This window comes from Hippoglossus stenolepis, chromosome 11 (assembly GCF_022539355.2).
Source record: "Hippoglossus stenolepis isolate QCI-W04-F060 chromosome 11, HSTE1.2, whole genome shotgun sequence".
NCBI lineage: Eukaryota > Metazoa > Chordata > Actinopteri > Pleuronectiformes > Pleuronectidae > Hippoglossus > Hippoglossus stenolepis.
Window position 1 is genome coordinate 19,801,895 of NC_061493.1, and position 23,562 is coordinate 19,825,456.

The 23,562-nt window shown below is 43.8% G+C and overlaps 1 protein-coding gene across 10 annotated transcripts in view; it reads left to right on the forward strand.

Annotated features, from left to right (window-relative positions):
- LOC118118056 (receptor-type tyrosine-protein phosphatase mu) overlaps nt 1-23,562 on the forward strand; it is a 149,750-nt gene that overhangs the window by 28,168 nt on the left and 98,020 nt on the right. For all 10 annotated transcript variants that reach the window (XM_035170861.2, XM_035170858.2, XM_035170864.2 and 7 more), the window contains exons 2-3: nt 10,432-10,554; nt 21,913-22,187. In XM_035170861.2, the coding sequence (XP_035026752.1) occupies nt 10,432-10,554; nt 21,913-22,187 (398 nt within the window). The remainder of the gene's footprint in view (nt 1-10,431; nt 10,555-21,912; nt 22,188-23,562) is intronic.

Sequence of the window (23,562 nt, forward strand, 5' to 3'; positions counted from 1 at the left end):
CCTATAAATGCATTGTATAAGAACTATTTCACATTGTTATTATTTAGTTATAAATGCCACTGATCTGATGTCATCCCAATGCAACATTACAAAAAGAATCAATACATTTTATTACATTTGAATCAAACCGGCACAGGGACATTTTGTCTTGGCTTGATTAACCGTAAAGTTTGTAGTTGTGTAGGAAACCTAACCAGCAAGGTCACGAATGTCCTGGTCAAGAATGAGCAAAAGAAATCGGTGCCATATATTTATATTTTCTCTTCGTATCAGACACTGCACACAGGTTCTTTATTACTGCGCTGATGCCATTCGATTACTTTCGGTCACTCTATTCACTGGCCTGACTTCTGTTCAATCCGGTCATCCTCCAGTCTAAATAGAAAGTGCTTGCACGGTGACTTTATACGGACGTTTGTCAAAGTGCTAATGAAAAAAGCTGCAGTGTAACGACAGAGCAGAGAGGTGCTGTGCCTCAGAAGTTTGTGTGCTCGGCACTAATACCTGCGATAACTCACCTGAATGTTACTGTACAGCGGGATCGTAATATTCTCCTGCAGGGGACAGGAGACCGGCCGAGACCGGGAACCCAAAAGACTCCCGGAGGAGAATCCTGCAGGAGCTGGAGAACCATCGGAAACCTTAAAGGTTCCTCTCCACTCTGTGATGTGTGAGGTTTTGATAGGACACTTAAATCAGAAAATAGGTCATGAGCCGTCATACAATAATTGGATTTAAAAATTAATAATATTAATGAGACTCTGGGAATTCCTTTGTTTCCTTCACTTATTCATGCCCACTTTACTGTCTGAAATGATAACGAATCAGCTGAAAAGTCTCATCTGTCTCACAGGAGTCTGTCAGTGACTGAACGAAGACGACCTGCACGTGCATGTGATCATATTAAAATGGGTTATAGCTGCAGCGACTCACACAGAACTGATTTAAGCCATTTGATGTTTTCTTCTTTAGAGCTATTGTGAGGAGCGTAATTATTATTTAATGAGAGTGATCAGGGTTTCCCCACTGTGTTCAATTTAAAACCATTTTAATACCACATATAATGCAATTTAATACCTGTTTCACCCAACGTATGAAATAAAACCAGTGGGGACATTATGGATTACAATCATTCATTGTTATAATATAATATTTGTAGTACTTCTCGGCAGAATATAACAATATTCTGATGGAATAATCAATCAAGTTACTTTTGAATTTGGCTGCAAGCTAATCTTTTCACTTTCCTCACACTGGCCATTGCTGCAGCTCCTCTTTTCAGTCACTGTCTAAAAACACTTTCCTGCAGAGTTTGGGCTTTTTGACTTTGCAGAACTTTTACAAAAGCAAAAAGCTAATATAACACTAAAGAAAAGAAACAAAAGCATCTTATCTCCTTTAAATCCAACATTTACCTTTATCTATTTTAGTGGTGCATCCCTAAATATAGACCGTTGACTCCCAATCAGCCGGGCCCCATCAGTTGCAGACTTCAGGCTCCAGTGATTAAAATCATGTGAATTATATAGTTAGCTGCTTTTATATAGGAGACAAATGATCTTTATCTGTAGAATTATCTGTATTCACGGCTGCAGGAAGTGAGGCTGTGGCGAGACGAGATCCCTCCCACTTGTTTTGAGATTCCCACTGACCAGTCTGCAGACGCTCCTGTTGCCAGGCACAACAAGCACCCGCAGTAAATTTGAAAGCGGGCCTCATACGCCTCAATCCTTCCACACTGGCCCCCCCTGACCCTGGAGGATTAAGCCTGGCCACAGGGTTTTTTCTCCCAGGTAGCTGATTTATGAGGCTTCAGCAGAGAAACAAAGGGTCTGGATGTGTTTGAAGTGTGCAGGTGAAGACCCTAAGACGGCACTTTGAAAAAGCTCCCGCTGGGATTGAAATCTCTTCAGCCACACCTGTCAAGGCAGCGCTCAGATCCACACGGTAACCCGTCACCCGGGCTCAGATCCACCCTCCACCTGCGCTCCGCGTGCTGCCGGTCAGACTCACCGAGCTCCACGCGGCGGTGTGCGCGGCGAGGGACCGGATGCGTACGTTGCCCATGTGATTGACAGTGTGTCACGACACAAAAGCAAAGTGATGATATTTCATCAAGCCGATAATTCTGCGTCAAAGTGCGTGCGCGCTCTGCCTCGTGGCCTAGATTTCCTCTCCTCCTCAAGAGGGATTGATTCAACCTTTCTTCTATTCTTCCGTGTTTTCTAATTAGCTTTAGCGATTTCCTAATTCTTTGACATTCAACCTTGAATTATTCCCTCCCCCGCACATAAAAACAAGCATTTGTTCCACTTCTGGAAAACCAACAAAGCATGTTAATGTTCTTGTTTATTCTCTGATCAAACATAATCATTCTCTCCTCTGGAGGAAATCTCCCTTTGGGCTAATTTCTGGCATTGTTACTCGCATGTTTGACAAATTAGACTCTGGGAAAGTCGGAGAGAACAAGAGGGGGGGGTGAGGTGGCGGGGTGCTGATTCTGACATTAGCATTTCATCCCTGTTTTGTTTTACTCTTCAGGCGGAATTCAAAGGTTTGTTGACTTAGCAGATTCTGAGAGGATTGAAGGGGTTCAGCGTGAAGGGTCATTCACTGTGGAATAGTTGTTTTCTGTTGGAGTGAGCCAGGGGGGGGATTTTAGCACAGGCTGCCTTCTTATACCTTCTTCTCTTCCAGAGGGCTCCCCCGTCCAGGTGAGGATCTATTTTCCAGCCGGAAACCGGGGAGTTATCTCCTCTCACCTACTGTCTTCCATCGATCGGAGCTCAGGCCAGTGGCCCATCGCGCTCGGATCAAATGTTAAACCAAGCTGGAGGAAGTTTTAATTTCCAGCGCTGCAGTATTGAGCTAAAACCATGTTGTGAATCAATACCGAGGGTTAATTCCAATTTAAACCGTCTTCACGAGTTGACTCCGCAGCACGGGACATGCATCAGCAGCAGCAGAGCCTTCAGACACAGCTGGATATTTCTTTGTGTTTTTTTTTTTCCATTTAGGATATTTGACAAGTCTCAGAGCTTCTCTTCACCCCGCTGATCAAACTGATGCATCCTCTCTCTGCCGCGGTTTTCACTTGTGCCACAAATAAACAGGGATTGTAATGGAGCGCCTTTCATGCTCAGGCGCCGTGTCATTTCTGTGGGCATGTTGAACACAGGAAAAAATGGGGAAACCAAACAAGCCTATTTTGCTCTCACGTTCAGTATCAACAGTCACTAATAGGGAACAGCCTTATTATCTCTCTCTCTCTCTCTCTCTCTCTGGAGGGCAAAGACACTGAGAGACAGACGGCGGCTTCCTCCGTGGATAGAGACAAGAACGAGGACGGGAACAATAGGGGGAAAAGCCATTGTTAACCAGGCTTGTTGCTGTCAAGTCGGAGTCAGGATGCGCCTAAAAGCCAACACTCTGAGAAATGAGCGCAGAGCACAGCAGGTGGATTCCCTTCGTCTACAGAGATTAAATCTGATCTTCAACATTCGCGATCTCTTGTTTTTCTGCAAATGAGCTTTTGACCCTAACCTCCCTTATTTAAAACTGACCTGCACTAGGAGAGAAAGGTGCATAATGTTTTCTCGTTATCACCGCAGGATACATCTCTGCACCAAGGACCTGCAGCTCTCATTTTTATTACTTAGAGTTAAATGACAGTGAGGATCTTCCCCCGTCTTAGATTCCACATTCATCTTAATTGGTGCCTGGCAGGTTATGCAGAATGGAGATGGATTTGAAGTCACTCACTGGAAGTTCTTGACAGACACACTAGCGGGAGGAGAACCTTCGAGCCCTGTGCTGGTGTGCGGAGCTGGAAAATCATCCGTCAAAATTTAGCATATCCAAGGAGAAGGCTGCCTGTCATCTTCAATGTACATCTAACCGTGCACAAGGGTGGATTTGATCAGGAACTATGTTGTACTCCGGATGTAAAGCACATTCGTCAAGTTGATATTTGGCTGACAAGGGAAAGAAATGCCCTCGAAAGGAAAAGAGGTTTTCATAACAAGGTGGTTCTGAGCAAAACATGGTGCCCAAGGGTGTTTTTTAAATAATGAATTTGTGCACAGTATTCTAAAAACAAAATATTCATCAGGCACGTTCCACATCTTAACCATCGCAAAAATGTGATGTTCTTGTTCTTGCCCTGATTTTGTTCCGTCACCCTCGATGCGGTTTGTCGGTTCTGTTTTGCAAAACCTTGCTGACAAGCCCACGGCTCCGCCAGGCAGATTATCCGTGGAAATCTCCACTCCAACTTCTTTATTTCGCCTCGAATCAATGTGGCGAACAGCAAGACGTGATTGATAATGATATTGAGATTGATTGTCTAAATCCCTTCCCACAGTTCAAAGTCCCCAAACAGATCGTATATATTCACATGCAATTCAGTACAGAGATAGGACTTGGCAGGAGCTGCCAATAGATAAGTGAAATAGGGCCAGAGTGAAAAGGCCTATCAGTCCCTAAGGGGCTTAGCTGCAGGATTCTGAGGCTCTAAACTGGCCGTGGTGGAGGGAGATAGTCGACATTGGTTTTAAATTACCCAAGATTGCCCTGTGGTTTCAGTCTGCGGGGTTGCCGGCAGACAAGATGTTTGTTAAAACAAGTGCAGACATGGAGGCTGATTGGGGCGAAGAGCAGACCTGCGATTTCCCAGCCAGACAGAACAGGTTGGAAGGCTGGTAATTGCAGAATTGGCAGAGGGGCTAAGGAGGTCTTGCAGCAATGATATCTGCCACTGGGACTGAGGCAGCGGTGATGATGCTGGAAAAGGTCTCGGGTTTTCTCCCCGGGAGGATATTCTGCCTCATGCCATAGAAGGGACTGTACACACCACACTAATGATACTGTTGCTCATTCGCTTGCTTTGTAACGCGGCAAATATAACGCTCACAATTACTGGGTAGGAAATGACCAATAATTGTGCAGCAGCTAATTGTCAGGTGCCTCAGTGGAGTTGGTGGTGACCACGCTCTGTACTTCCAAAGCCCTGAGTTCACTTTCTGTTCGGCCGGGGAAACTTTTTCCATTATGTCGTGACGACATCTAAAAGGAATATTTCAGCATTTGTCGAGAGAGACAAACAAAGAAGATACACAGTGTTAATTAGTGATCTTATAGGTTGATTATATACATGTTTGTTATCCTGAGAATTAGTCAGGCTAAAATAATCCAGCCTAAATTAATCTAACTGGATTTTGGCTCAAGATTTATATGGAATATATTGGTTGGCAGATCATTTCAGCCAATCGTAGCAACTTCACAGATATATCAGACTTATGTATGATGATGATATCCACCAATATGAAAACAGAATAAACAAGGCTAAGAAGAAACTACATTCTTTTCTGAAATGTACTGGACCAGAAGCATGAAAACGTACCTCAATAACTTGTATGTATAAACATTTACATTTGCCAATATGCTAACTTTCATTTTAGAGAATGAACGATCCCAAAAAATATGTTTTTACATTTTAGATTACAAAAACAAACTTTATTCAAGTTCTATATATTTGGTTGTATTTATAATAAAGTTTATGGTTAAACTAAAATAAATATCTACTATATTTCTTTGTCATAAGAGATGTATCTGCATTGGCTTCCAAACGGTCTATTGGCCGGGCTCCATTGAACAGACAAATGAGAAAAGTCTCTCAGATCCCACTCTCTTGTCTCATTCTCTACAAGAAAACAATTACATTTGCTGAAAAAAAATCCTCCGTCAAGTAGCTGAAAGTCAAGGACCTGAAACAGCTGCCGGAATCAGATCGGCTTCCCTGAATATGATGTTGAATCACCGCGTTTTTCTTGAATGTAATAAAGGCAGAAAAATAAGTAAAGCAATCTACTGGAGTAAAAATAAGCTTAAAAAGTGTGATCTCGCAAACAAGTAAAAATTTGTGCGATACAAGAGAGAGCGACGTCAATTACAACCCCAACAATCTTCATTTACAAGATTCCATTCCCACCTTCACAGTCCCTCCCACGCTCATTCACCGGCGTTCAGTCAGAGCGCCGTGCACAGCTCTTCACTACACTACCAAACTTACACACACACACTCACACACACACGCTCGATGCTTTTAACGCTGAAAGTTTACTTTTGTTACAGGTGCAATAACAAAAGGCCTTTTAAGTCTGACTTGAAAATCTTTAGGAGAAATTGGCTCCAGCATTGAGGGGTTGAGGTATCGATTCTGGCCTCTGGCTCAGTCCGGGAAAAGATGGATAGATTTCTTTGAAATGCACTCTGCGTGAGAATATAAAGACTATTGTGTGTTCTCACTCAGGAATAAATTGTTTCATGACATATCTGGGGCCACCTTTTTTTTTTTTTTAGCTTCAAGCTGCCTGCCTCTCTTGAAACGGGGGGGGATGTTGACGGGGTGGAGCACATTCATCCGTACTCCCAGACTACCCACACCTCATATAAGCTTTTATTGAAAGTTAAATCTCCTTCAGAGAGTTGGCAGCCCCGCGTTGGGATATCTGTTTCAGCAGCTGTCGGGGTTGATTATATGGGGGCTGTGCCACACACTGGCAGCGATATAAACCTCCTGCAGAGAGAGGGGGGGCCGTTATGATGCTATTGATTGATGCGTTCATCTGCATGCACGCGCACAGCCCCTTGACTCTGAAGCAGCCCTTTTCATTGAAGGCACGCAACATGTGGATTGGTGATGGCTTCTGGGGTTTGGGGGGCGCTCACGACCGTGAAGTCACATTTTAAAAGAAGCTTGTGATGCCATGTAATTCCTCCACAATGAGCGGCTTGAATCTTTACCTCCGTGCAGGGGGAGCAGATCAGTAACAAGTCGCAGGCGTTATTGGAGAAGTTCCCAATAAGTCTGATACCGAGGGGCCTCGCGTGGAAATCAAAGCGACGCAGATTGATTTATTGCTTGTTCACAGCCTGTTAGCCGGCCCTAATGGTCAAAGTGGTTCAGCCACAGCATCGAATGTGGATGTAGTCGAGTAATGTTGATGAAAAGTCAGTTCGTCCTTTGTCCCTCCCACCTCTCTGAGATCCGGAGGAATTTAGAATCGTAGTAATGATATTTATGGTCTTTGCACATCTAGTCCGTCATCAAGTAAAACTCGTAGAAACCTTGCACACTTAGTCCAATGCATTTTATTAATGTATTACTTCTGAAAAATCGTAATAGTTGAGGAGTGAAGATGATTTTGTGCTCCTCTAACTTCTTAAAGAAACGTAACATAAGACAACATTGGCTCCTTCCAATCCAGAGAAGCCATCGGGAACAAGGAGAATAAAATTTTCTCATCATGAAGCTACGATATTGTCCTGATCACAGGATGTCAGTGGTTCAGTTTGATAGCAACACTTGGATTTCACATTAAAGAGCATCGTGCTGCGTAGTACTGTTTACTGCAGGAAGTAAACACAACTGTAGGCAAACAACCTATTTGTTACATATGTTTGTTTTGTGTTTTTATATATTTTTTTCCAGTTTTCTTCCTGCCTCTGTATGCAACCGGAACCAAAGTGTTTTTTCTTAACGTCTTTTGTATTCAAATTACCTCGGCAACAAGAGAATCATTAATGGAACAGATCAGTTAATGATGTCTGTGAAGGGGGATGAAGATTCAAATGGAGACCTCACCCCTCTCATTCCCCCGATTCATTATTAAACACAGAGTTGGCATTTAAAAGAGGAAAATAGAGAAATAGGCTCTGCTTCATGCATATTTCTTTTTCATGGCTGTTTTTTTCCTCTTCCTCCTCAGCACTGGAAAATCTCTCCCACTGATTCGGAATCCATTCTGCTCCTACATCGATTTCAATATCAAACACCAATAAAAGCCACCTCTTTGGGTTTGTTTGAGCTCCTCCACGCTGTGAGAGGGAGGTGGGCGGCAGGGGGCGAAGGATCTTGGAACTATTGAATCAAAATATTGATGGAGCGCAGCCAGTGCCTGCGACGCCGCAGCCTTAGTGTTAATGTTTCCTGAGTTACATCTCGGTAAACGCAGACATTTTTTATTTATCGAGAGGAGAAGGTGACTGAGCATGAAGTACAAGCTCTGTCTCAGCACGGCCCTCCTGCGCCTCGAGTTCCACACGAGTCCCTGCAGGGAAGTGGAGGAGAACCGAGGCCTCCTACTGGTGGCTGCTGAACAGGGTTAAGAGCTCTGCCTAAGAGCATGTTGCTGGTAATTAAAGACGATTTCTCGTTTCCTCCCCCAGATTCTCAGCTTGTCGTGGGAATATGTTTTTCCGCCACCTGTTACTGCTGCTTCACTTTTAAGCAACACTTCACATTAACAGGTTGCACAGGCTGTGTGTTGTGCTGCTGTGCAGTGGGCGTATCCATTGTGTAGCTTCTTCCACTGACTGATGAACTTGCACCCAGTTATACAATGTTAACAGCTGTCAAGAATACTAATGAGCTTAGCATTATAGATTGGAGAGAAATACTTGTATCTGGAGGTAAATATACAGAGTTCAGCCTCTGCTGGCAATTTTCTATCTCGGCCTGCGTTGAGATAAACCTGAAGATTGTTTGGGAAATGCTCCGACCGTGTCGTCCAGCCACCACAATTTGGCCTATGTCAAAGTCACTCGCCCATTTAATCTACGTTCAATGAATCAATTCAAGAATTAAAAAAACAACCCCTGGTTTTAATATTGTGGCAGATCAGTGTTGTGGAATTAAATTGTGTTTTTTAATTAATGTTATCATGGTTTTACATGTATAAATGTACTACGTAACACTTAACCTTTAGAGCTTTGCACACTAGACATGTGATGGATTTGCTGGGTTCGAGCTTCAGACAGCTCAACTCCAGTCGGAGGAAACAAACCAACCAAATGTTTACAGATTGTTCACAAAACAAACGGATCATCCTCAGATAAATACTCAGTAAAAAGGTATTATTGTACCTCAGTTAGCTGCAGCTCTCTGAAACCACTCCTCTGCTTCTTCAAACTTTGAGCCGGCCCGATGAAGCCGTTCTTTAATCTATCCGACGGAAATATGTCCTGAGCGGCTTCGATACTGTTTTTTAATCCTTATAATTAATATCGTTAAATCTATTGCACCTAACGTCAGGTGCGTCTGAACTATTTGGTATTTTGTGTCATTCACCTCCCCGTTGATGTGAAAGGGCTTTTAACCTTAGTCCACAAATTGGTCTGTATGTCTGTGCAGGAAACTGCCAACAATTTGCTGTGGTGATGTGCGTTAACCGTGGGATGTAATGAATGTCTGGACAACTCCTCAACCTGTGATACTTTGACAGTCGCTCCCTGTTCCATATCCACCCCCTCAGAACCAGGAAAAAGCAGCAACATACATCATTAGCAGCTGCCCTATGGAGCTGGATATTAATTATCCTGTGTTCTTCTCGTTTGGCCACTCATTTGCACTTGTACTGTAAATGTCACCGGAGAGATAAATGGGAAAACAAAAACCCCGGCTCGTAGCCTTTATGCAGCAGAATGTCAGAGGGAGTTTGTAAGAGATGAGATATCGGTGTTGGCCGGGCATAGATTCTGGCTCAAAGGACATTCCCAGAGGCAATAAAACGTGTAAGCTGTGTCATCTGTGTTTAGAAATTTATTAGCAATGTGCAAGCAAACATTTTCAGATTTACTGTTCGGACTCTGCACGTCTGTTATTAACATAAAAATCAGTGCAATGGCGTGTGTGACGCTTCATCACTTTGGACATTGCTTCTCTAAGTGGTCTCCCTCCTCTGAAAGTGACCTCCCATCGTGTACAAGCCACCTTTCACTTCTTTTCTTCTTTTTTTTTTACTCTGCATGAACTCTTTTGCAGCCACATACTCATCTGACGTGCCTTATTTGTAGATTTATGAGTGGAGTGAAAAGCACTTTTGGTTTGGGGGGGTGGAAAGAAAAAACCCCAGCTCAACTCTCATATTCTCGGTGTGGCCTTTAAGGTGCGAGGAATAAAGGGGTATTTGTATTAATCGATCACACGCCAGGCCTTGTTGAAGGCTGGCCTTAATGGTGGCTCGCTGTCATTTTGCAAGCAGCTTGTAAAAAGGATTAGAGTGGCTCCGCGGAGTAAAGGCGCATGAACGGCAAAGTTCTGTGGCCGGGCGAGGAAAATAAATCAATTTATCTCTGATGGTGGTGCAGTTTGGGAACATAATGCCTAACGATGATGGAGTTTGGACACTTCATACTTGTCATTGTGAAATTGGACTGCCGTGTTGCTAATGATGGTAATGTATGTTGTGCCTCGCCTACTACAGTAATCCTTCACTCTGTCTCACTTAAATGCATCTCATTGTCTGGCATATTGCATTATGAATACCGCTGGGGCAAAAAAAATGGAGAGTTTAATTTATTCATTCATTTGAGCAGCAAGTTAATGGAAAAAGTGTATAACCATATAAATGTCTTCCTTTTTTGTCGCAGGCGATTGTAACTTCGAGAAGCCGCTGGCAGCGTGCGGCTACAGCCAAGGCAGAGACGACGACCTTGACTGGGAGCAGAGCAACACCAGAGAGAAACCTCCATCAGATCCGTGGATGCCCTCAGGTGAGGCTGGTGACACTCGCATGGCTCAGTGAAGAGGAGAATGATGATGCTGGTGAAAACCACACAGAGAATTCAGCAGTGCACTGGTCTGGACATGTGACGCGGTCTGTTTTATCAAAGGGGCAAAAATTCTGCCCCCGAACAAAGATTAGTTTAACATAATTAAAAAATGGGAAGAACGTTTTTTGTTTATGTGGAACCTTTCATAACAGCTGTTTCAGTTTGATTTACAAGGAGGACAAAATAATGATGAGTTACAACATAAATAAAACTATATAATTTAAATGAAAATGGCAAATACAGTCTGAATAGATGACATATGGAATAATACAAGCAGATAAAAGTATGTTGTGAAAGATCATTTAAAAACAGAGGGATCTTTAAAGTCAAGTGACCAATCAGTCAAGCGTCACCTTTAAATCTGATCCTGATTAGAATAAACAGTCTTAACTGACTTAAGCGTTTGGATAATAATAAATGTTGATTACAGCACTTTCATTCATGGACTATTTACTAATTAGTTTTGTTTCAGACACGGTAGAAGACGTTTCTGTCCATATACAAGTTAATGTAACTGAATAATAAATGATGATCCCAATCTGGCTGCAAATCAAAAAGTGCTTCCCAGACATCTCTCCCTAACTAACACTGTTTCCGTGTGGGAGGCCGATACAACTTCTGTGCACGTCAATATCCGAACGGGGACGGACACGAGAACACGAGACAAAAGCGACATTTGATACCAAAATCCTCCATTTTAATTAAAGGAGTCTTCCCATCAGCCTCGTATTGAAATTCATTAAAATGCTCTCCCTGCATTCTGTGTGTGTGGCACACACTTTGTCTCTTTAATGTTCCATTGATCGCCTTTTCGTCTGATTTGAAATGCAGAGATATCACCGCCGAGCACACGGCACCTGAGGAATTAGACTAATGGAATGACGCTTTTCTTTTTTCGCTTCACGTTATAACAAAGGTAGCGTCTCAAACTAATGGATATTGTTTTCCTCTCCTATCTGATGCCTAATCTCACAAAGGCTGCCTCACAGATAGATTGCACCGGGCACCCCCAGTGACAGAGGGGGAATTAATTAGCAGGCCCTCGCTAATTTTAAGCAGCCAGTGCCCAGACCTGTTTGTGTGTACATCAGCATGATGTGTGTTGAGCCGCCCTGGAGATATTACTCTCCATGGAGGAGGGGGGCGTCTCCTTTTTTTTTTTTTTCATCGCAATTGATTAATGTGGAGACACATGGAGGCCGGGCAAAGGTCACAGCGAAATCTGGGAAAGCCTTGACCTACAAATTAACCCGAGGCAGGCGGTCTAAATTTAACATATCTGATTAAAATCCCATGTCTCGTTAAGAGGCGTCCCTGATTGTGCCTCCCGGTCTGAGTGCACTTCACGTGGCGCCTGTTTTCTACCTGTGCGTCTTGAATTGAGCGTAATTAACAGGTTGCAGCTCTTTCTCCATTTCTCAGCGCGAGCACTCAACCTGCCAGCGCGAAAACTGTGATCTCTCCTCTCTGACCGCGCTGAAGAGGGATGTGAAATGTAGAGTGCTCGACGGCTGAAATTGTTTTAGGGCTACTAGAGCGCGGGTTGATGGGCAGAAATGCATTCAGGTGAAAGCCACAGTGGCGGAGAAGCGATCTCACCTTTGATTGCCGTCCCGCTCTCAACCTGTACTTACGAAATCTCCACAGAACGACCTTATCGTGCTCGCGGAGCAGATTGTTATCCTGCCCGGTGTTCTGGGATGGAAATGAAATGGAAGTAGGCTCCGAGCAGACGGCGTTACTACCTCAAACATCTTTTTAAAATGCCTTGTAGCTTGTATCTGTCCACATAGAGCAGGAGGGTCCTTCATGTTAAATGATCGATAAAACCCAGCTGCATTTTTATTGGTGTGACTGTAAACTCCGAGCCTGTGTCCCTATAACAAATGGATCTGCATTCAGGAAGTGTTCGGACCTGTTCTCTTTCGTCACAGTGGCAGAGAATCCAGTTTATTCATGAGTGCGAAGCTTGTCGGGTCAAACCCAAGAAGAGTCGAGGTTATAATCACGGTCAAAGGTGCTTTAAATAAGTAAATGAATTTGATATTTCAAGCATTTTATTTGCAAACGTTTCTAAAATTCTGTTTTCACTTTGTTATGATGGGCTTTTATACGATGGAGCCACTTACAGAAAAAACTAATAGGAGAAATAACGTAATATTTTCACTCATCTGCACCATATCATCAAAAGTATCAGGACTTTGAAAAGTTTGTGTCTATTCTGAAGAAAGAAACACACAGACTTGTAAGAAACTTGTAAAATTAAGACTAAATTCTCATAATATGACAAGTTTCTTCTCAATTCCGACTTGATTCTCGTAATGACTCAACATGGTTAATACTCGGCCGTAGTTTTAAGTTACTGATGAAGGAGAAAACAAGTTTAAATTAATGTTTGTCTGCTATTGTAATTTCTTTATTTTTGTGCCAGTCTTACCCCATCATTATACTTTGCCCTTCATTTACTGCCACAACCACAATCATCCCCATCCACAACCGTATGGTAACAGCTCTTACTTGGGGCTGCTGGTCAAAAATCCTATCAAGATAAAAATAGTCTCATAGGTCAATGTCAATTATCTCAATAAATTATTATTTCTTTTTGAGTTTTAAAGAGTTTTGCTTTCCGGAGTGAACGTTGTTGTCTTAACTCTTCTTTATGGGCAGAGAAACAATTCTAGATCAAATATGTTCTACCCCCTCGATGTGCTGCATAAGCTATATTTCAATATCTATTTAACCTTAACATATATTGTTTTATTGCCCAGCTCTACGTTCAGTAGTATTCCTCCTTTTCATTAGAGAAATCCACCCTCTCTCTGTTGAGTGCCTCGTGGAATCAGTGGGCGACGTCCTGGATTAACGTGCTGGATCAGTGTGGTAAAGTGTAGAGAATGCATTCATGAGGGGCCCCGAGCCGAGTTTAATGGAAAACGGAAAAATGAAATGAAACGCGACCAAACAAGCCCTCTGATCACACGCAGAACGGAGGCGAGGGCCTGAAACCCTGGGTTGTTTACGATGATCCGCTCCCTGCCTAATTGCTACGTCTGGACGGCGAGTAGCCTTGTTTATGCCTCTGCGCGGCTCTGATTGCATGCTTTGGCTCCTTGAGGGTGGCTCAGCCCAGTTCTGAGGCTCGGCGCGTCGGCTTGGACACTCCCCAGCGCGCTCCCGCTCCGAGGCCAACTGGAGAACCCCCTGGCAGGACTGTCACCGTCATGTGGCGTTCTTACCAACAAGCCTCATCTGCCCTGGACCGTGATAATAACACCGTCCGAGCCAGGACGACACTCGAGGGGAGCTGGACGCCGTTCTGTCAGAATCAGATGACGGCTGTGAGAAGCACTCGAATCACGTTTTACGTCTTTAAAAAAAGTGATTCCTCTAGTTTCCTCTCTAGCCTCTGTTGTCATAAGTTGGTGCATTAGTCCTGGAGAAGAGTGGATGAAGCGGACTGGGTGGGGAAGTTTGCAGTGTGGTGTCCAGATGCCGTTAAGAAGAGGGCTGTTTTTAGCGAGCCCCAGCTGGTGCAGAGGCTGCCTCCTCTCTGATGGTGTCATGGATGTTGCCAACAGTCGGCTGCTGCTCCCATGCTCTCTCCCCTGAGACTCGTTCCGGGGAATAATAGCAGGAGGAGGAGGAGAGAGGAGGTCCTCTAACTGAGATTAATTAGGGTTTTTGTATTATGCAAGGAACAATAGCAAACGCAGCTCCGGCTAAATGACTTATTGTTTTATTCTTAATGTCTGCTCTAAATATGTTGCGGCGGAGAAATTGAATGTTTTTGTCTCACTGTAGCTCAGGGTCTTTGTTTTGATGGCGTGCCCTTGGTCGATAATGACACCGAGACAATGGCGAGGCATTGGCAGGATACGGTTCTTCACGCTGCGCCGGTGATCTTCTCCCTCCTGGTTCTTTTCTCCTCAGGTTCATAATACGTTCATGCAAATGCAGCTCACTCCTGAACCCGGGCGGGGGGGCCTCGCTCAGAGTGTGGCTGCTGCATATGGATAAGACGGATCTTTCTAAAAGGCAAACTGTTTTCACCTTTGCATTACCTGGGCGACCAGCGCTGTTTATGGCGCCGCGCGAATGAAAGAGGCGACTGCCACAGCCACTTAAAATACGAGAAGGCGAGAACACCCACCAACTGAAGGACGTGAGAAATTAAATCAGAATTTAAATCACATCAGCAAAAGATAGGATTTGCCGTTGAGGATCGGCGGGGGGGGGGGGCCCTGTGTAGTGAAAATAAGCTAATTGCCTTTTGAGCCATTCGTAACTTTGTCTGGAAATCGGGGCGTGCGCGGTGAAGGTTATGTGGTAAAGGAGAAACCCCGTTATACGATTAGGGGAAGAAACAGAACAACGAATTACAATGTCTGATCAATCCCTGAATTAATTCCCGGGGATGAATTTCATTTCGGGCATGTTTGTACCGAAGAGGTGCGCCATGGTGTGAGCAAACTGGATTTCCCCCTTTTTTACCACAAAGAGGATTATCTGCTCTGTCGCGATGGAGGACATATTTGTCAACTATCTTTTGACATTAGCGTGCATGGTATGTACAACTAAGGCTAATGATGCAGCTAGGTGACGAGCGTGGCAACTCTCTGTGGTGTAATGGGTTTGCATCAGGCCATTACATGACCCATTTATTGCAGCGGAGCGCCGGTAGTGCGCACTGCATATTAAAATGACACATTAAGCCATTAAGAATTGCCGTTGATTGACACGCGGCAACAAAGGATGCTGCCGGGGAACATAATAAGGGTCAGCGTTTCCACCTGACTGAAATGACATGTTGCGCATGATGGATGGTTTCGAGGTGAATCTATTTGACACCGTCAAAGAAACCTGCCAGCTCCTTCATATGAAGAGCTCCGACTTATTCAGTGTTATTCTATCAGGCCCCCTTTCGTGTTTCAGAGGACACAGCGAAAGTTCTGGAAAATTGAGCGGAGGCCACCGATGTTCACATTAACAGCCTCACCCTCACAGCGAGAGCATTTTTGATTGGTGGCAGACGGAGAGAATAGCCCTGTCTTCATTGACATTTCCGAGGCAGCAGCCGCACTTTTCTGCGGCGGTGACCTCTGTGAATTTTATTAGCAAATGAGACCTTGAGGGTTTGGGTTTAAAGAGCGGCCCCTTCCTTCTGATTTCCCCCCTCATAATGATTTTCACAGAGTTCAGGACCCGAATGGAGGAGAAATAATGAGTGCTAGTCATTATTGCAAATTATATCCTCTGCTCAGACCATCACTCAACTCATAATTAATCTAAATACCCATCGACGTCAACCTATAGACTGTGATGCTAAGGATTCGACAGTAGTCTATTTATGTGAAGTAAATCATATCAAAGTGAATTCCCATTAAGGAGATTTTACTGCCTTTTTACGGAAGAGGGACGAAAGGGGAAAGAACATATATAAAACCTGAGCAGGTTACTGTCCTAAATCTTGATTTATTCTGCTTAAAAATACCCTCTACCCACTGTGCAGTGCATTTTAATTGTAAGAGCGTTTTGTAGCCTTCAAGGAAAACCATATTTACACAATAGAAGCTGGAAATGCTTTTTTAGCACTGCTTTTAGGGATTTTCATTCCCACAGTCAATTTAATTCAGCAGAAAAGGGTTAATAGGATTCATCTGACTTTTGTCTCAGGTCTCTTCTCCAACAACCCTGAACCTCCTGCTTTCTGCAGCGCTTGTTTTAAAAAAGAGCTTTTCTGAAGGCATGGGAATTTAAATGAGTCAAAATTATAAAATTAGGATTCGCTCGTGTCACATTGTTCTAATCCTGAAAAGCTGTCATCTCCAAATTGAGTTTGATTGTCCCACAAAACAGGAAATGTATATTATGTGTGGATATCTGTCAGGGGATGTTGGTCATTAGCCTTTTTGCCTGTTTCCTCAGGATCACGTCAGTTATGCTCGGATAAATGAGCTTAAATCTACGACACGTTGCTTCAACAGATTACGTGACCATCAAAAAGTGGTTTTATCGAACAATTCCGAGCTTAAAAAAACCATGAAATTAAAGTATTTCGTTCTTCCGTCATTATCAGTTCGTCGCCAGCTTCTTGTCTCAGCTGAAGGAACCTCTCTGTCTCGTATGGGCCGACACAAGCTGCGGCCAATTCCCGACCGCTCAGCCAGTGTGAGTGACCTGACGGGTCGGAGGATTAACCTGATGGAAGCCGTCCCCCTGGAGTTCATCCATGCTTCTGACAGAACGGCTCATAATACCATTAAACCACTGAGGCTGTACTTCTGGATTACTCACTGTCCAGCTGAGCCTGAACATTTGTGGGGGGGGGTTTTGTACTTGCTGGGAAATACTTTATCCCAGTATCCGTCCACTTGTTAGATTGATGCAGACTGGATTTCGTCTGGCAAAGCTCTGGCAGCCTCGTAATGGTTTAGGATTTCTTTACTGTATCTTCACCGCTTTGACGTTCAGATAAAAAACCACAAGGGGATTTCCAAGCTGCTGATTAGGAAAGTTGTTGGACTCGTTAAAGAGTTAAAGTATGAAAATGTATGCAGCAAATTTCATATTCCTCTTCCTCGTCAAAAACCAGGTCCTTAACATTACCCACAATGCAATTCAACAGCCGACCCTTCAGTCAGACATTCGAGTGTGTTAATGCTCGTAGAGTCGGTTACAGAGTATCTGGTGAACTCACTTCTGTACAACCACCATGTTATTACACCCCCCCCCCACTTGACGCTGAGAATACTAGGAACAGTTTGTCAGACTCTTCCCAAAATGCTTTTGACAAGACAATTACACTTTATTTCCCCTCGTGCGATATGCATGTAAACAGACTCAAGTGAATTTCTCTTTTAATATCTTAAATTAGAAAAAAAGGATGAATTTTGTCAAAGGCTACGTCCACAAAAATATCTTTTATGTAAGAAGCTTTCAGTTTTTGGTCTGGTTTTGCTTGACTATGGAGCTTGTTGGGTTTTAGGCCATGCGTTTTAGTCTGGACGGACAGAAATGGAGACTTTCTTACACAATGATGTAGAAAACCCGTGTTCGCTTCCTGGTTTGGTTTTAACCCTCATTACTGCTCCATCACCGGTGAACACAGGATAGACAGCGAACCTACAAATGTTGCTAACACTTATTGTCAGCCACAGATACTAGAAAGTCTTTCTTTTCACTTTTACCTTTCCTCACTTTTAGTGTTTTATGAAATTTATAACCACTGTTTTCATTTTAAACACCATTTTAAAACGACAACATACTTATATGGGTGTAGCCATATAAGAGATTTGAGACCACAACCAAACTAATAGCCTGCTGATGTTAATGGTGCTTAATGTTATTTGTGAAACAGCAGCTCCGATCCAGACACAGTGCGACTTGTTAATAACATCTACACATTTCAGCATGATGGTTCCTTTCATTTGCGATGGACCTTAATGTGTATAGCGTCCGCAACAGGAACACTTCACCTGCTGATTCATTTTTCATACCCGCCTCCCTGTTCCCCATGTTCAGCCATCATTGTAATTTAAGGTGAAGTCGGCCTACATCGGAATAATAATAAATCTGTTCCTCTGAATACCTCAGACAATAGCCGAGCCCTGGCCTTTAAGGAGTCGCGGTAGACGGGCCTTGAGTGTGCTGAGAGCTCTCTATTTTTAATTGGTCTTGAACACACCATTGTTACGGCACGAGAGATAGAGAGGGAGAGAGCGAGAGGAAGAGCGAGGAGGGGGCGAAAAACACCCTCGTGCATCACTAGCACATTAGCACAGCGCTAACACAGTGTCATTATAATTTGCTCTTAGTCTCGCTGGCTAATTAGTTTGTCATGGTGCAGCAGGTCCTGCACAGTATGTGGTCATTAGGCTGGAGGAGCACAGGAAGTGAATGACAATCGCTGCTCTCCCGTCATCTTTTGTTAGGCGGCGACAGCAGCGGCACGACGAGGTGGCACACTGTCACTTGAGATGCTGTGTTCTTACGTTTCATGGTGGTCAATAATGAGGGGGACACTTTCTTTTTTTTTGTTGTGTTTGGGTTCACTGACCCAAAACGAGATGATTTGCAGGCTTCAAATTTGGTGACAAGAAACTTCACAGCTCCCGGTGCAGCAGCCGCTCTGACAGCCAGGAGGAAGTGTTCTAATATTTATACGTTTTTTTTTCTCTCAAGTAGCTGCACTTAAACACGAAACCGCCACCGCATTAGGTTTTATTAAACAAGAAGTGACTAGTCACCAAAGGTACCTGTTGTTTTATTAATATTTCATTAACGTGCTAGTAACAGAAATGTGCAAATGCTGCTCGAGGGAAGTGATTTTTTTTTTCATCTCTAATTACCGACGAAGAGCAGCGCTGTGCATAAATCTCCTGCGCACCACTGTCACAACGTGGCTATTTGAAATGAATAGTAAACAGCCTGTTTTAATCATAGAGGAAAGCAGCGGTGCAGCATCTTAGTCTTTGTAACATCGGCTGCGACCGAACAATTCATCAACTGATTATTTGTGCTGGTTCGCATTACGCCAAAGAGCGGCTGATGTTTCTAAAGGGGGGAAAAACAACAAAGCCGGTCCAGGCACCTGAGCAGATGCTGAACGCTGGAGAGAGACCTTGGCCTGATTGAGGTCGGACAAACAAGTGTCACAAAGTCGGCTCCTCTCCTGCACTTCTACATGTGCTTCACACGACCTCCTGCACGGCCTCACAGATAATTACATCCACCACCGGAGACAAAACTGAAGGGAACAATAACACGTAAAGGGCCACGTGTCCGTCACAGTAGTGGATCCAGACAAAGTGATCACGCCGTGCAGGAAAATCTATAAGAATGAAAAGATGGTTATTCACAGCTTGCGAAGGTGTTGCAGTTATTGCAGTAAACACAGGGAGATGTTTGAATGGCCTTGTAGGACACAATCATACTTAAATGTGCAAACATTGAGAGTGAAATGACAAACACGAGTGGAAACGCAGTGTCAGACGTAGTTAAAAAAAACACAACTATTTAAATGCTTTCCATTCTATAATATAAAATATAAACAATAATACACTTGTTTATTAAATGATGGATTTATTTGGTCAAGACGTTTTTTTTTTTTAGACTACATCTCGCCCTCAGTCGTCATGGAGACATCTCAGTTGTCAACACGTGGTAGTGACCAAACGTAGAAACAGTTCCTGCTGTCATGGAGATGGTTCCACTCTTCTACATTTCCACACTTCCACAGGTGATGATAACCAAGATTATCTCCATGACGACTGAGCAAGTCGTCATGGAGCCATCCACTGACAAAACCACAACCCTGTGTCCGAAATCACTACCTTGTTCCCTCGTTCCCTTGTTCCCTCGTTCACTACTCCCTTGACACTCACTAGGTAACTCAGTTGTGAGCATTGATCTGAAAAAACCTATTTATCATCATCATCTTGTGTCGTCGTTGTAGCGGCAGAGTCGCACACGGCTGCACTTTACATTAATAAAGTGTCATTTTTGACACGTCCGTGTACTGACTGTGTGAATGCGTGGACACAATAGTGCAATACAATGCTTTGTATCCCACAATTCAATGCTCTGTATGTAATAGATTACAATGTGCAAAATTATGTATGGTAAGAAATCTGAATTTGCTGCTCACTATATTGCATCTAACCCTAAACAGAAGATCGGTGGTTCGATCCCCGGCTCGTCCTTTTTCGCATGTTAAAAAAGTCCTGACATTTTATTACTTGTAGTATAATATTGTGACTAGAAAAGCGCCATGTAATAGTCTGTTTACCATTATCTAGAGAATATAAGGATAAGTCTTCATATCGTACAGTGCAGCTCTTCATATGCTGTGATACATGCTCACATAATCCAAATATGTTAAGACCCTGTAAAACGACAACTTACACGTACCTGACAAACAAAGCCGAGGAGGCTGACTCCATGTCATCCCTCTTCCTCCTCCTCCTCCTCCTCCTCCTCTGCTTCCTCTCCTCCCGTTTCATTGTGTAAACATGACAGAACCCCCGCTCGTTATCTGAAGCTGGAGACAGATGGAATTGGTGAGCGTTACAAGTGCAGCACAACAAGACAAGTGGGCAAGCTGCAGTCATTGACGGAACAAATAGGGTTTTTGCGAGCGGCTGCCTGGCTGACAAACTCTGGGACCAAGCCCGCTCGTGTAGCTGACGTTATTTACTCTGTAATTTAATGACAGAGATTCACGTCCTCCGCGGTTTCGGCTCTGCCTCACATGCAGGGGAGCAGAGCGCTCAGCGTGCCGGGTGTTTGTCTCACCTCTAAGTGAAATGTGCCACACTCCCAGAAAAAAAGAAATGCATGTCTATATATGTGTGTGTGTGTATAATATATTTCATCATAAACGGAGTCGCTCTTGGCTCCGTCTCAAATGCCGTTACAATTTGTGCCATCTCATTAGCAAGCCAAGCTAAATAGGATGATGACAAATAGAATATGTTCCGCGTCTCCTTGAAAGTTTGCCAATATAATAATTCTCACTTGTGTTTTATTGGCAAGAGGGGAGAGAATTAGATTAACCTTTAATATTGAACCAAAGCTATAAAATCTAAATGGGGCTTGCTTGGCAAATTGATTTTAACTTATTGATTTCTCATCATTTCTCTCCTCTCTATCATTTAGAAGACGAGAGGAAGAAGAAACACTCCTCTCAAACATGCAGCGTTTTTCCGGATTAGTCTTTCTCCTTGTGTTTTGATTAATGATGATGATTAGAGAGTTTCCATCAATCCAAAGATAAGAGGATTTTCTCATTAAGGGTCACATGCTACAATTCTCAGTGCTAATAGGAAAGGTCTCAGCAGACTCATTTACCTGCTTTCTGCATACTTGATTTCCGTCTTTTATTTAGTTACTGTGAGACCTCAGGACGTGATCGCAGGTAATAATAATTCTTCCCTGGGTCGTCTTTCTGCTGTGTTAAAACAACCTGGCTCTAAAACCCAGCAAGCTCAAATATAATAATAAGCTTATTCTTCACGACTCTGCCAAATGTACCACAAAACCTTTGAAAGTCTTTATGAAATTAGTGTTTTAGCTTCCATAGATGTATTTCAAAGATAAATGTCTGGATATAAAAATAGACGTAGGCTCAGGGTCACCATATTGACTTTTGTACTATGGTTGAATCGATGCTTGGATTAAATCAAGATGGCGCCGCAGTTTGCAGCATTGGTACTGTGCTCTCTAGTTTTAGCTCTAGATTGTCGCCATCAGCCAGAACCACATTTCTTGTGTGTGCTAACTCACTTGTTTATGCTTCAGGCTCGGCCTTTGTGATGGTGAACACCTCCGGACGCTTCGCCGGGCAGAAGGCCTTGCTGCTGACCCCGCAGCTGAAGGAGAACGACACTCACTGTGTCATCTTCAGCTTCTACATCGGAGGCCGGGACAACAGCCACCCGGGCCACCTGAACGTCTACATCAAAGAGAACAACAGTCCGATGGGGATGCCCGTCTGGAACGTGTCGGGTCCGGCGACTCGCTCCTGGGCACAAGTGGAGCTGGCCGTCAGCACCTACTGGCCCAACTTCTACCAGGTGAGGAAACGTGGTGCGAGTCCAGCTCTCCAGTGCATAATACCTCATCATAAAACTAGGTTACTCATTGTAAGCAGCTTTTATAGTTAAGCCAAAGTCATTAAAGCCTGTTCACTGTGCGGAGCAAGACAAATTTATTATTCGAGAGGGTCCAAACAATCGCACAATGGCCCATTCAAAACACCTAAGATTATTGATTTCTGGTGCTAGCTCGGTATCCATGGTAATCTGTTCTCTCTGCCTTCCATCTCAGCCACTTCTCCTTTTTTCCAATTCTGAAAACTAATTTTCACTTACCAATGCACATGACTGCTGGCCGGGGCGAGGTGATTTCACACTTGCCTGGCTATTAGTCTTCACCGGGCTTGTTCCACGAGTCCACCAAATGTTAATTGATGCAGAGCAACCCCTTAACCTCCCGATGGGAGACAGTCCCTTGGTGAATTATTTCATTATGGCCTGGCAGGGCTGGTCCGCAGTGGAGCTGAGGGGTGTCCTCCTGCCTGCTCATCACAGCTGCCCTGATAACTTAGTTAACAAGGCACACCGCTGAGTATCTCGCTCCTGAATGCAAGATGGGGAAGTTTAATGAGAGGCACGTGGTTTAAAAAAAAAAAAAGAAGAGAGAGAGGCAGGGTCGGGGGACAACAGTTGAGGAGGATGGGAAGAGCTGCTGCTTCCACTAATAGTCACTGCTCACCAGTGACCGGGTGATGACCCTTGTTTGACGTAATGATGCAACAGCGAGTCTGGTCAAATGTTTTCAGTTTGCCTGAAGACACTTGAAGCTTGAAGGAGTTTTCCTGGAGCGGAGGCACCGCTTGTTAGGTCCGGATCCGTCCGTGGCTGAAAAGAAAGTGCAGAGACACACGAGACTTAAGTAGTGACCTTCATTGGCTCTTTTGAAATGAAAATCCAAATTTTTGCTCAGCTTTGCTTTGAGAATTCGAAACACGACAAACAAATCCAAACCCTTAAAAGAAAGCGGAATTTCACTTTTAAATCCTGAGTGAAGTTCAACACCGATCGAGTGATGTGCGATGGTTTCCAGTGTGTTCAGGGAAACTCCCAGCATCTGTTGCCTCTCAAACCCCAGCGGACGCTCTGTCTCTGTTTGTAACTGTTCCAGACCCGAACTGACAACACGGGTAACTGCGAGGACGCTAATGATCTCAGCAACGCTCCCAGTCAAGAGGAGAGAGGCCAACGCTAGAAATTGTCACTAATTAACAACATGGCACTAATTATAGGTATCTTTAATTGCACAGTAAGCTACGCAATTGTCAAAGGGAAGCCACCTGATACTTGGAAATTATTTTTTAATTACCACCAAGGCTTTTAGTCATCATGAGCCTTTCAGCCTTTTTGATAATTA